General features: G+C 34.8%; 7 protein-coding genes across 7 annotated transcripts; 5 read left to right on the top strand and 2 right to left on the bottom strand. All coding sequences in view use genetic code 12, as the record gives it.

Moving 5' to 3' along the window:
* Positions 1-94: 94 nt before the first annotated feature.
* CTRG_00025 (uncharacterized protein) lies at positions 95-1282 on the bottom strand (the record flags this gene model as incomplete). The annotated part of the gene is made up of 1 exon (XM_002545198.1): positions 95-1282. The coding sequence occupies one exon, from the start codon at positions 1280-1282 to the stop codon at positions 95-97; it is 1188 nt and encodes a 395-aa protein (XP_002545244.1).
* Positions 1283-2121: 839 nt separating this feature from the next.
* ZCF26 (Zcf26p) lies at positions 2122-4698 on the top strand (the record flags this gene model as incomplete). The annotated part of the gene is made up of 1 exon (XM_002545197.1): positions 2122-4698. One exon carries the CDS (start codon positions 2122-2124, stop codon positions 4696-4698), a length of 2577 nt encoding a protein of 858 aa, XP_002545243.1.
* Positions 4699-4960: 262 nt separating this feature from the next.
* On the top strand, positions 4961-6532 carry CTRG_00023 (putative hydrolase; the record flags this gene model as incomplete). The annotated part of the gene is made up of 1 exon (XM_002545196.1): positions 4961-6532. The coding sequence occupies one exon, from the start codon at positions 4961-4963 to the stop codon at positions 6530-6532; it is 1572 nt and encodes a 523-aa protein (XP_002545242.1).
* Positions 6533-6805: 273 nt separating this feature from the next.
* On the top strand, positions 6806-8809 carry CTRG_00022 (uncharacterized protein; the record flags this gene model as incomplete). The annotated part of the gene is made up of 1 exon (XM_002545195.1): positions 6806-8809. One exon carries the CDS (start codon positions 6806-6808, stop codon positions 8807-8809), a length of 2004 nt encoding a protein of 667 aa, XP_002545241.1.
* A 741-nt stretch (positions 8810-9550) lies between these two features.
* Positions 9551-12952, top strand: CTRG_00021 (uncharacterized protein; the record flags this gene model as incomplete). The annotated part of the gene is made up of 1 exon (XM_002545194.1): positions 9551-12952. One exon carries the CDS (start codon positions 9551-9553, stop codon positions 12950-12952), a length of 3402 nt encoding a protein of 1133 aa, XP_002545240.1.
* A 248-nt stretch (positions 12953-13200) lies between these two features.
* Positions 13201-13476, top strand: TIM10 (protein transporter; the record flags this gene model as incomplete). The annotated part of the gene is made up of 1 exon (XM_002545193.1): positions 13201-13476. The coding sequence occupies one exon, from the start codon at positions 13201-13203 to the stop codon at positions 13474-13476; it is 276 nt and encodes a 91-aa protein (XP_002545239.1).
* A 96-nt stretch (positions 13477-13572) lies between these two features.
* On the bottom strand, positions 13573-14349 carry CYT2 (cytochrome c1 heme lyase; the record flags this gene model as incomplete). The annotated part of the gene is made up of 1 exon (XM_002545192.1): positions 13573-14349. One exon carries the CDS (start codon positions 14347-14349, stop codon positions 13573-13575), a length of 777 nt encoding a protein of 258 aa, XP_002545238.1.
* Positions 14350-14526: the final 177 nt, after the last annotated feature.

The following is a 14526-nucleotide window of genomic DNA, read 5'->3' as shown; positions in this document are numbered from 1 at the left end:
TAATGTAATACAAAAAAAAAAATAATTTTAAATTTTCATTATTCTTAAGTATTGCAATTGTTATGAGCATTATCTGTTGTGTATTACTTTTTCACTATTTAGGTCTTTTACTTTGTTGCCCATCTTCATTAGTCGATCTTTTCTTTACAAGTCGTTTAATATTCTCATACACCTGATCGGTTGTTATATTAGAAGCATAAGTGAAATTCTTCTTGATATAATTCTCTTGTTCTTTCTTATATCTTGGGTCTCGTAATAATGTACGTAGATGATTATCAAATTCTGATTCTGGGATCAACTTACCAGTAATTGGACATTTGATGGTGGATTTTGCTGTAGATGCAGGAGTGGATGATTTCTTTAACCTCGATGTACCAGCAGGTTTAATCTTCATTCCTTTAAATGGGCCTGGCACTACAGCCGCTTCTACTTCTTTTGGTTCATCTTCCTTGTGCTCCTCCCTTTGTATAACAGCCGCCTTTGGTAATTCCACTTCTTTGCTTTTAGCTTCAAGAGACCTCTTTATCAAATCATCTCGTTTCAAAGGAACACTTAATTCTTGAACTTCATCAATAGCATCAAAATCTACTTTAGCCACTAATGTGAAATCTTGCCAATCAATCAGAGCATAGTGTAATTGACGCTCTCTTTCGACTTCTTGAGCTTTCTTTTCATTTACGGTGTTTTGTTTAATGAATTGTGCTCTATCATAAGCTTCGGTTAGCATTGTAAAATGTTGCTGTTTTGGAAGTATACGTTTCTGTAATGGATGGTTCTCAGACTTGTATAACTTTATAATCGACTTGTATTGATCAACATATTTCTGAAATAAACAATTCAAGGAATGGGAATCATTCAAAAACTCAAATTGAGCTTTCTTTCCTAACACGGTTTCATGATTTAGTAGATCAGGAATTTTTTCTTTCCCATTCTGTGCTATGTAAAGCGCCGTGGTTTTGATGACATCCAAGTCATATTTTGAAATAACAGGTAATTCAATTAAAAATGATAGCTCCCTAGGTGTTGGTATGATAATATCTTGGTCGTTTTGGGATTCATCTGGAGTTTTCTCCGCTTGATCCTGTAATGTAGTTAATTTCCATTTATAATAAGGATAGTTCTCGTTATCTGGATTAATAAAATCAAATTTGTCGTTTTTGTTATTATTTAGTAAACGTTCTTCAAATGATTTACCATTCTTGATGACATACCCAACCGTCTTTTCAATGGTTTGTTTAATCTCATTTGGCGGGAGTACAATATCTGAAGGCAATGAACTCATATTATCAAACCACACTTCACCACGTAATTTAGATAAACTTTGCAAACTGATGTGATTTTTTATGTTGGCGTCAGTTTATACTCGTATGAGATGCAATCTGATGCTTGTTTGATATTGACTAATTTGAAGTGCAGTCAAAGGAAAAAAAAATAATACAGTAATTAAAAAAAAAAGAAAGGGGGGAAAAAAAACTTTGTCAATCTTTACACACGCGCAAGTTTACTGCCAATTACTTTTAGGTCTATTGGTGTTATTTATAAAATCATGATACGTTTAGTCCGCAAGATCATTTCTTATAATCTGACGCACAAACGGTTGACATGAAGATCTGGACCATTGGTGCAGACATATCCTCTCACTCTCCTTAAACGATTGGAGCCGTTTACATAATTACAGTTGACTAAAAAGAAAGGGAGTCGCCGAAAAACCAAATGTGTGTTAACTGCGAATGAGTTTTTTAAAAAAGATGCAGAAATGAGCGATTTGATAATTCAGCTTTCCCTCGCTTCAATCCACAGAACTCCACTTTTAATTTATTGTTTTTTTTTTTTTTTTTTTTTTTCCCTGTCTCTCTCTCTTTCTCACACTCTCACACTTTACTTTTACTTTTGCTTTTGCTTTTCTTCTGTATCTGGGAACTTTTTTTTTTAATTTGAGTTAATTTCAACCTCTTTCATCAAACAGTTGAAGAAGGTTGGGTTGTATTTTTTTTTTTCTAAAAAGAAGAAAAACTTTTCATTAATTGTTTTCCTTTTTTTTTTATAGTTTTGATTTATATCATACTGTTAATTACTAATTAAACAACCTGCTCAGTTTAACATTTGATCACACTCCTCATTATGGATGTTGATTTGGAGAAAAGAACTAAAGTCTCTAGGGCTTGTGACTATTGTAAAAAGAGAAAATTCAAATGTTCAGGAGTTGCACCATGTGAGTTGTGCACCAAAAAAGGTATTGAATGTGAGTTTAGTATAATAGATCGAAGAACAATCCGTCGGAAGAATAAGAAAAGAACAGTCAGAAATAAACCAAGTAGTTCAGCAATCACAAAGAATGGTAAAGATGATGATCTGATTGATAAAAAAACTTTGAAAATGTTGACTAAAAAGTCAAAAATCCCCCTGCAATATGAACCATTATTGACTTTCCCATTACACAAGCTAGATAATAACTCCACCAAGACAACAACTGAGAATATTAATGGTGAATCAAAGACAATCTCCTCTTCAGGTACTACAGGCAATAGCGTGGGGACGAAGCCCGTTGAGTCTAATGGAAAACAAGAAGAACAATCACAGGTCGAAGACGCCAATGATGAGGCAATAACTAAGAAGATAGTCATGGAAGAGGAACGAGATCCACCGAAGGTTTTATATGATTCAGAAGGGAATTTGCGTTATGTTGGAGAGAGTTCTCCTTTATCCTTTCTTTTTGAATGCCGAAATATTTTTCTTGAAAGACTTGGGCCATCTAAATTCACTTCAGAAACCGATTGTCTAGAAGTTATTGATGAACCAGATGAATCAATGGAAATTCTACAAGTTGCTCTCCCGAGCAAACATTTATCAGATGAGATTGTCAAAATTTTCTACACTAATATTCAACAGGCTTGTTATTTTTTTGAAGCAGAATATTTTGTAAACAATATCATAAACCCTGTTTACACAAATTACAGTGAATGTACCCCTGATAAAATTGCCTTAGTTAATTTAGTAATTTCGTTAGGTTTACTTTTTGCAGAAGCAAATAACAATCCAATACTAAAAGAACTACAATCACCAACAATGCAATCATCTGCGTATTTCGAATTTGGGTTTTATTTGACTAAGAAACACATGAGTAAAGGGAAGTTATGGATTACTGAAGCCTATTCTTTGGCGTATTGTTACTACCAAGCAAAGCAACAGAGAAATGCAGCATGGTTAATGTTGGGAATGGCGATTAGAAATGCTCAAGCGTTAGGGTTGCATAGAAGATATATCAATGAATCGTTCAAAGATCGCAAATATATTCTTCATAGAAGGAGATTGTTCCGATCGTTGTATTTGCTAGATCGTATAACTTCAATCTTATTAGGACGTCCATTAATCATTGATGATTACGATTGGGATGATTTCGATTGTGAAGATATTTTTGATATTGGAGAAGATGGAAAACCCCTTGAAAGTTTCAGATTCCAATGTATGATTGAATCATGCAAAATCTCAAAGCTCATTGGCAAAGTAATAAGAAATTTTTATTTAGATGGTATAATCAATCCATACAAGGCGGAAAAGCTTGCAATCGAGCTCAAATTGTGGAGTCTAAATTTACCAGAAGAACTACAGATTGACAAAGTGTTTGTTAAGAATTCAAATCCAACTAGAGGAAGCAACGATGGTGCTGATAATAAAATGCCTTTGATGATTATGCATTTATCTCAGTTGTATGCAATAGTTTTACTTTGTCGTCCATTTTTTATGTATCTTATATTCAAAAGGAAGAAAAAGAGAAAGAACATTCTCAAAAGACCAAAAACTAGACCAGAGATTGCAATGTGCAACTTCTGTAAGGCAACTGCTAAAGCATCCGCTTTAATAATTCAACTTGTTGAAAACTATATAAATTCGATACAATATCTCAGTGCAAGAGCTGAGCTGCACGGCCTTACCCACACATGTTTCTTGGCCGCTTTGATTATTGGGTTGTCCTTATTATATTTGGAAGATAATGGTTATAATAAAGAGGATGGCTACACCCCACAAAAGCAAATGGGATATTTAAACTCATCGAACAAGATTTTTGAATATTATGCAAGGTCCAATCCAATTTCATTAAGGTTCCAAAACATTATTAGTCAAATGAAGCTAGCATTGATGGAGAAGTTCAATCTTGATGAAGAAGGAAACAGAATTAACAATCCCGAATCAAAAGTAGAAGTTTCTCATGGACCTACTCCAGCCCATACCCAACAACCACAACCACAGCTACAGCAAGAACCACAACCACAACCTGCACAGCAACAACATCAACAACAACAACCGTCTACACAACAACCAATGCCTACAAACCCTGGTATATTTGGTGAAGTAAACCCGGATGTTCCGTTCAATGAAGATTATGATAATTTTATTGATAATTTTGGTAACTTATTACCGATGGCTACAATGAAGCAGTCAATGACAAATAATATTGCTTATTTGATGAATGCAAGACCGTATCAAGATAGTGAAACTCCTGAGCAGGCTCATCTGTCTGTCCCGCAATCTGTATCAAACGAGCGACAGAATCATTACCAATACCTGCCTACTTCAGATGCAAGCTCCACAAACCCTTCATCATCACTGTCATATAACGGTCAACTGCATAGAGGTGAACCATTGGATGCATTTATGCATAGTGTTGGATTGAATGATATTTTGTATGATGCTAAATAGGCCAGCATATTTATACACGATTATTAATGAGTTATAAAATAGAACTGGTATGCAAAAAAGAGCCGAAGATATATTATTTGTAATAGACGGCGTTTTTGTGCCCTGTCACATTCATCACAAATCCGTATACAAAGAACGAGGGAATAGACAAAAAAAAAAGAATTAGTTTATCATTTGATATCTCATTTTCATTTTTTTTTTTTTTGATTTCTCTTCTTTTTTAAGATTTAGTTCTCTAATCAAAAGTACCAAAAGAATTTTGATGTCAGATAGTTCCAAATCAACACATTTGTTTGTTCTAATCCATGGTCTTTGGGGAACAGCTTCTCATATGGAAACAATAGAACAGTTTATCAAAGATTCGTTACCAGATTCAACCGAAGATACCATTACTACGATAAAACCATCTTGTTTCAGGTTTTGGAAAACTTATGATGGGTTAGAACTTAATAGTAAGAAAATCGTTAGTGAAATTTTTTATGAAATTGAATCACTTAAAGAAAAGAATAATCTAAACGTTACCAAAATCAGTTTTATTGGATATTCTTTAGGCGGGTTGTTATCGCGTTATGTCATTGGACTATTAAACGATTTGAAATTCTTTGATAAAGTAAAACCTGTATTTTTCACAACATTTGCAACACCTCATGTGGGTATTCAATTTTTCAATGATAATATATTTGATATCACAGCAAACCGATTGGGTCCATATTTGTTTGGTAAATCTGGAGGTCAACTATTTATATCCGATTATGATAAGATTTTAGTGACCATGGCAGATCCTAATGAGAAGTTTTTTATTGGATTGAAAAAGTTTGAAAAACTTATTTTATTGGCCAATATAAGAAACGATAGATCTGTGGCATTTTTCACATCCTATATAACTAATTACTCACCATTTGAAGATTTAGATCAAATTAAAATCAGTTATTTGGAACATTTACCACAAGTTAAAATTGCCAATAAAGTCGTCACACCCAAATTTGTTGATTTGACAAGAACTCATAAATTATCTCCACAAGATAAGAAAGTATTTGTGGGTAATATCCAAGAAGAAACGCCGTTTATAAGACGATACAAATGGACAAAAATTTTAATTATTATATTATTAGCTTCCTTCGCAGTTCCTTTTTGGATTCCCTTGGTATTCTTCACCTCATCCATAGTTTCAGTATACAGTTTTATCAAGATCAAAGTAATCAAAGCACCTATGATTTCGGACCACTGGAAACGAGTGACAAGCTTTGTTTTTGATCACGCACCGATTGATCCAGAAGACCGTAAAAGTGGAATGGAGAGACGAGAAGAAAGACGAACTTTGGATAGACACGAATCATTTAGGGGAGACACTTCAAATATGGCTGAGCAAACTGTTGATAGGGTGTTGTATGCCGAAGAACAATTGATGCGTAAAGTTAGTCGAACCGATACTATTGAGGAAGAAAACTACGGTAGTATTGATGACTCAGAATCCAACGAATGTGAAGATAACGACCAACCCGAAGAGACAATCGCGTTGGTACAAATGGATCGTGAATTGAATGACAAAGTGATTGCTGAGAAAATAGCAACGTTGAAAGATTATAGTTCATTCCCATTATTTCAAGATCAAAAATTCAAATTACCATTGAACAAAGAGAAACAATTTATCGTTGATAATTTGAATACTTTAGATTGGATTAAAATTCCTGTTTTCCTTGATGTTTGGAATGCACATGATGGGATTGTTGCTAGAAGAGGTATGAAGACCAATGCCAAAGGATCTTCAACAATTGGATTATGGACATCAATATTAAGAAACCATTTAAAAACACAAACAGATGGTAGCTCCTGATCCATCCTCCCGGGATATTTCAGAAGAAAGAATACAAAGAAAAAAAATGTAGAGTGATAGAGTGAGAGAGAGTGGTTTTTGTAGCCCAAAATCGCATAGATTCTTTAGATTGCTATTTTGTTGCCGTTCTCACTTTAATATTTTTTTTTCTTCTTCTTCTTCTGCCAATTAGTTTTCTGTTTTAGAGTGTTGACTTTTTTCTTGCTTTCTTTTTCTTTATATAGATAGATAGATACGACATAGAAATATTGAGTTTGAATTGACTTTAGTTAAATGATATACCTACTCAGATCTCCGATAAGGAAGCTTCCCTTTGCAAGTATTTCCAAGTCGGTAGTACGACAAACGTCTACAAGAACTCATGCACATCTTGTGAAATTCCCAGTTTCCCGAACATCAATTTTTGTGGGTGTATCAACAGGATTAGTAGGATCATATTATTTATATCAACAACTGATCAGTAATGATGTACATGCATTGGATACAACTATCCATCGTTTAAAGCCAGCAGAAGATTCTGAAACATTTGAACTCGGATTATATAAATCTTCACAAGAAGAGGAACAAAATCAGTATAAAGAGTTTAGACAACAAAAAAAGAATCATCCAAATGTGATAATCCGATGGCTTTATTATTTACGTTTTACATTAGAGGATTATGTTATAGACCCAATGATCACTTTTACAAGATTTGTGGAGTTGTCATGTATATTTATCCCTGTATTATTAGCGTCACCTATATGTTGGTTTGGACGGAAACACAGGTCGGAAGATGGAAATCTAGTTCGAACAGGAGCAACATTATGGTATAGATATTTAAGATGGAGTGCTGAAGTTGCTGGTGCATCATTTATTAAATTGGGTCAATGGGCAGCATCAAGGACAGATATTTTTCCATCAGAAATGTGTACTGAGTTGGGAAGATTACATTCAAATGCAAAAGCACATTCTTTGGAAGTAACTAAAAAGATTGTGTCAAGCAGTTTTGGTAACTTACCATTTGATGAAATTTTCGATGAGTTTCAGGCAAAACCATTGGGTGTTGGTGCCATTGCACAAGTTTACTTAGGTAAATTATCACCAAAGGTTTTGCAACGAGCTAAAGAAGATGAAGGACGTGTAGAACGGATATTGGAGGAACACAAACTGTCCAAAGGTGAATTATTCTTTGAAAATTTGGTGGTTACTGAACATTTAAATTCAAACGAGTATGTGGCAATTAAAGTCTTGCATCCGAATGTTGAAATTAAAATTAACCGAGATTTGAAAATTATGAATTTTTTCGCCAATTTTATCAATATTATTCCCACGATGGAATGGCTATCGCTACCAGATGAGGTGGAACAATTTGCAATATTGATGAGATTACAATTGGATCTTCGTATAGAAGCATTGAACTTGGCTAAATTTAGAGAGAATTTTAAGAGCCGATTGGATATCCATTTCCCCAAACCCTATTTGAATTTCACTACTAGGGATGTTCTTGTTGAAGAGTATATTCATGCTATTCCGATGAGTAAATTGTTATCTTTGGCGGACAATTATGGGAAGAACTTATCCAAAGAAGTCAGTGATAAAGGGTTGGATGCATTTCTTAAGATGTTAATTTTGGATAATTTTGTGCATGCCGATTTACATCCCGGTAATATGATGGTAAGATTTTACAAGAATGAAATGTATCGACACAAAAAGGAATACAAGATTGTCAAGAGTTCCAACGAGGCAGAAACTAACCGAATCACCAATGAATTGTTAAAGTTGGGAAACGATGCCAACGCTTGGTGTGTTCGATTGGCGGAGTTATATGAAGAAGGCTATCATGCAGAGATTTGTTTCTTGGATGTGGGGCTAGTAACTGAATTGAATGCTAAAGACCGTGTTGATTTCATCGATTTATTTAAGGCATTGTCTGAATTTGATGGATATAAAGCCGGTGAGTTGATGGTTGAACGATCTAGAACTCCCGAAACAGCTTTAAATAAAGAGATTTTTGCCCTTAAAGTTGAGAAATTGGTTGATAGAATGAAGCAAAGAACATTTACATTGGGAAATATCAGTATTGGCGATTTATTAGATCAAGTCCTTGGTATGGTTAGAAACCATCATGTCAGAATGGAAGGAGATTTTGTTACCGTGGTAGTGGCAATTTTGCTACTAGAAGGTATAGGAAGACAATTGGATCCTAACTTAGATTTATTTGCAAGGTTTGTATACGCATTAATATTTGGCTTCCCTACTGAAGAATTGGATTTCTTAAGCATGTTTTTAATTCAGTAGTGAACCTGTCATAAAGAGAGAGGACTCAATTTTACTAACATATTAACCACTTTTTTTTTTACTTTTAGCTCATTACCTGTTTTAAGAAGATTGGGAGTACTGAAAGAAGGAAGAGAGTTGTTGGCTGATGAGAACTCTTTGAGCATGATTAAAGTCTGGCTCGCGTTAGAAGTCAGACAATTCATTAATGCTTCCATTCAAGATATTCATACCCTAGTAAAAGCTGATATGTTTAGTCCAAATGTTTAAATAGAAGAAGGCTCGTGATCTTGGTGAATACTCGCCCTTTAATATGTGTTTATCAGCTGGCTTAAGCTGCGATAAGTAGATACTACTTCATAGTGCATACATAGACATATTTTTTTTTCATATTATTATTTTTATTCAGGGTTTTTTATAGTACAAGCAGGGAACAAAAAAAAAAAAGAAAGTAAGAACAGATCATTCATCCACGCAATAGGCAATTGGAATTTTGTATACTAAACAGCAAAGAACAATAATACAACTATGGAAAATAAAATAAAATAGAAAGCTAAAAAATTCTCTGAACAATTCATTTGTTATTTTTTCTTTTACGGAGTATGAACTTTATAAAGAAAAGTGATGAGATTTTTCTATATCTAATTTGTTTCATAAATACAAACACATTAATTCAATTTATAAAAAACCATTGCAGTTTCTTCGTTTAATAAATCGACTTTATTCCCCACACACACAAAGCTCAAGCCCAAAAAAATAATAATGGGAGACATTCAATTTCTACTGCGCACGAAATACAGCGGAAACAAAATGTTTAGGACGGTTTCTGGGGGTAGACAAGAAAATCAATTTCAGGACACTCGCTGCCGCCAACAACAACAACAACAACAACAACAACAGCAACAACAGCAGCAGCAGCAAGAAAAAGATACGATTGCATTATATTCTATCAGCACAACTACAGAAACACCCAAAAATACTTCTTTTCCTCAAAAGTTTAATGGTCACAAAATAATGGGACAAGGTGACAACAAAACTCCATTGGTTGGTTCGTCCTTAAAATCAGTTGAGAATGACACCGAGCCATTATCGTTATCAAAGACACACAAACCACAATCAGTTCCCGTGCACCGCGAATGGATTAGTGATTATCGTGTTCCCCATAGTGTATTGAAATACAATCTATCAAGAGAAGGGCCCGGCAATAGAATCATCAATACCGATATAGATTTCCAGTATCTGTTCACCCCTGAAATGGATTTAAACGCTATTGATCAACAAGGTTTGGGCACGGCTGGGTCGCACCCCTCACAATTTGATAACACACAAGAAACCACCAATGAGGATAATGATCACAAGATTGATGAACACATTGGGGCATTTTCAGGTTACTTTGCTGTACCAACATTGACTGTTAATTTGCCCAATAGATGCAGAGATGATGGTGAAGAACCAGAATTTATGAGAGATGTTCCCAAAATTTGTTATCAGAACCACTTTGAACTGGACGATTCCACATTTATGTTTGGAGGTGTTTATGCTTCAGCATCCATGAATTTTACTCATTTGGGAATTCCTGCAGAAGTGGATGTTAGCAAAATCAAAGTCTACTTTCCTTATCAATTGCCACCATTTGTGGATACAAAGATTCTAACAAATCCTTATATGATACCTCATCCCCATTTCTTGCAGTACAATGCAACGAGAGGGTCTGTCACATATTTAGATACTTCAGAAATGGAGGATTTCCCTGGACGATTTTCCGGTATGGCATCCACAAGAATCTCGCCACAGCATTTCTTCTTCTATGGTGGATTTGAACTCAAAGACAAGTCAGTTAAACACATTGAAAAAGATGATTTGTGGATAGTAGAGAAAGATATTATCATGAATGAAGATGGATTTATCATCGATACTTCTACTTTAAGATTTAGGAAAATTGAGTTGAATACCAATAACTTGGCAATAAAAATTGGTAGAATTGGGATGGGAATTTGTTCGAATGTGTACGAATCAAAAGAACCAAATGATAATAGGCCAGAGATAATAAATGAATATTCCTTGTCAAATGTCATGTTAGAGTCGAAAAATAATTCCACTAAACCAAAGTACCCAGTTGATATGGCTGATAGTATTCGTGTTGACGCAGCTACTCCAAATGTATTACCACACTATCCACAAGGAAGACATCTACCTGATTTGGAACCCAGTCCAGAAACAAAGAGACCACTTTTGCATAAACTTGTAACGACACTGACTTCAGATTCACGTTATTCAGAGAATGCAACCAACACCCCAACAAACAACACAACACCCGTAGCACGAAAATCACCGATTAATAGACTACTTCCATTGAATAGCAGTAGTTCACAATACTCTGCTTCATCTTCAACTCCTGGAAGAACAGTTACCAATTCAAGTAACAATAGTTCAGTTGGGACCACCACCACCACATCATCATCATCAAAACGGGCTGGAGTATTGGCCAGATCCACCAGCATATTTCGAAGACATCGACACGATAAAAATATTAAAACTCCACATCCGTTGAAAGTAACCTACAACGAAAGTGCAAGAACAAAGTATTTGAATCCAGTATCAACAACAAGTAGCAGGGCTACGTCTCCAGTGAAAAATTCTGTGGGCAAAAATTCTAGTCAATCACCAACCATGTCTCCAAAATCCCCGACTCCATGTTCCTCAGTACGATCATTGTCCCCGATCAGATTGGAAACTTCTACACCAATGAATAGAATTGATTCTACAAAATACAAGAGTTTTGAAAATTCCACACCAAGGTCTTCGCCTGGATTGTACATTAATACCAGTACTACTACACAACAAACTGCCAACAGTGTTAGATCAAGTCCTACGAGCGAGATAAAATTCGAAGGTTCACAAAGAAGTACAGAAACACCTGACTATTTTTCTGCAAGCACGACTGCCGGAACCTTGTCAACAAAAACTTCTCTAACTCAACAACCGACGAGTGTTTTGTTTAGATCACCTGCTAATGTCTCCATCTTTGTTTTTGGTGGATTTATTTTACCAGATGAAAGAGTGGCATATGAGAAAGACCATTCAAATAGGGCAATATCACAATTTAAGGCAACCAATGAGTTACTTAAAATAGATATGTCTATAGCTGAAGAACCTCCATTTGTGAATAGTGTGAATTTTGTTAAGGAAGCTTTGGTGTCGCGAGTTGGCGATGATAAGTTATCAAATATATATGTTGAAGATAAGAACCAGGAATGGCCACTGCCACGAGGATATTTTGCCTACAGTTTAATTGATAATGATTCAGCATTGGAACAAACATGTGCTGTTGATGCCAGTAAACGTGGTGATGAACTTGGGTTAGTATCAAGTTCCGATATTGATAGGGCTAATGCGGTAACTGGCAGACTACATCCTCATAATGGGAATACTTCCAAGTTACATGAATGCAAAACTATGCAAGATTTTTTTGATTCCAAGTCGTTGATTGTACAAGGAGGATGTGCCGAGAATAACCAATTTTTTGGTGATTTTTATAAGTTTGTATTCAAGACTTGTTCATGGGAGAAGATCCAATCGTATGCTTATGACTACTATAATATTCCACTTGGTGCAGGTGACGATGAAATTTCCGATAAACTAACTCGTGGTAGTGAAGTAGAACATGCGGAGTTGAAAGAAGCTGAATACAGGTGTTGTCATCACACTGCATTGTACTACAAAAATGAAGAACGTGACTATATTTTCTTAATAGGAGGTGTCAAAAACAATCACTTGAGATTATTTGATAGTGAACCTCACAAAAGTGACAAGTTGGATGTATCTAGATTGTCAACGTTGCAGTTGAACGCTACAAATAAAAATTTGCTAAGAATTGCAGTTTTCAACACCCAGACACAAGTTTGGAGATTCATGAGGTACTACTATGATGTAACCCAAGCATTAGATGACAGAAGTATTTCTAGATCGTCATATTTCACCAATGCAAGAATATCGCATGTAGGTGGGACTTCGAGTATAAATGGTAAAATACTTACGTTATGTCAAGGATTGGCGTCCATTGCGCCTGAGAGAAAGAATGATATGGAACAATTGAAAGATATAGTACCCATTGAAGAACTATTATGGGGAGGTTATATTCAGTTTACGTTTCCTGGATTATAAATAGGAATAGGATAAGCTCTTGTATAGTGAAATTCTACAATACAAGTATAAATTGACGACTTCCTCTGTTCGCAACCAACGACATAATGCGACATTTAGAAAATTTTTTCCCAACGTTGAAAAGTTTCTATTGGGGAAAAAAAAGGAAGAAGAAAAAGAAGAAGAAAAAAAAGAGCAATAAATCATCAATTTTAAGACTTTGCTCATTTCTTTATTTTTGCCATTAAACTATAATTTATAGATCAACAATGTTTGGATTAGGTGGTGCTGCTCCTCAAGTTTCAAGTCAACAAAAACTTCAAGCCGCTGAGGCTGAATTGGATATGGTTACTGGAATGTTCAACGCTTTAGTTTCCCAATGTCACAATAAATGTATTAACAAAGCATACAGTGAAGCTGATGTTTCCAAGCAAGAAGCTTTATGTTTAGACAGATGTGTTGCTAAATACTTTGAAACTAATGTTCAAGTCGGTGAAAACATGCAAAAATTAGGTCAATCTGGTCAATTTATGGGAAGAAGATAATCTACTTTAAAGGATCACTAATAAATAAAATAACGTGTATATATACAAGAATACTTAAAAAAACAAAACCTTATTTATATTTGCTTAAACCTTCAATTAATAACCAAAAGCTCTGAATACTCTCATTTTAATACCTTCAAAGTTATTTAATTTCGGTCTGACATCCAAATTCACTTGACTATTTTCACCAGCATAGAAATCAATTACATAATCAACTTCCACGCCACAACGATTAATTTTCCAATCATGTCGATCAAAAGGTTTTTCATAACCCATTAAACTTCTAATCCAGGCTCGAGGAGTTAACTTTTTCAGATCTCCTTTGAAACTAGTCAATGTGATGCCACCACATTTCAAATTCGTTTCTTCACTATACGGTTGTTCCCACATTAATATATGTCTCCATGCTCTTTCATTCACAATGTTATGTAAAGGAACAATAACTTTCATATCATCTTGATCTGGATTCCAGTTTTTCCTTTGCATGGCTTCAAAAAACTGCTTCTGGGATGGATATACCCAATTACTATTTGATGCGGTTCGAGGGATTGAACTTAATTCTCTTTCGGTCGGTAAATTTACATTTGTAGTTGTTGTATCTGCTAGGGTATTTTTCAATTTTGTAGAATCACATGTAGTATCATTATTGGATACTTCGATAGCTTCCTCTGACAAGGCGACTTTAACAGAAACGTTGTTTGCCCAAACTGATCTAGCATTGTGGTCCACCGGACATGCAGGTTGTTCTGTAATGGATTCTGGTTGTGGACTTTGAGTTGAAATAGGCTCCTTATTTTTTCCCGTCAATCTGGATAACCACGAGTTTCTCGTGGATATATCTACTGGGCATTTAGGTTGATCTTCGTTTGACATGTCAGCTATATTTCTAACGCTATGAATGGTTAGAATTTTTTTTATTTTTTTTTTTTTTTTTCGTTCTCGATTTTATTTATCCCTACAGTCTTCGATTTGTAATGCTCAGTAATGATTAATAGAGATAAAGTTGTTTCTTATATTTATATTCATTTTTTTTTGGTTCAGTATATAAAA

Source organism: Candida tropicalis (assembly GCF_000006335.3).
Source record: "Candida tropicalis MYA-3404 genomic scaffold supercont3.1, whole genome shotgun sequence".
NCBI classification, from domain to species: domain Eukaryota; kingdom Fungi; phylum Ascomycota; class Pichiomycetes; order Serinales; family Debaryomycetaceae; genus Candida; species Candida tropicalis.
This window is presented reverse-complemented; position numbering and strand designations above follow the sequence as displayed.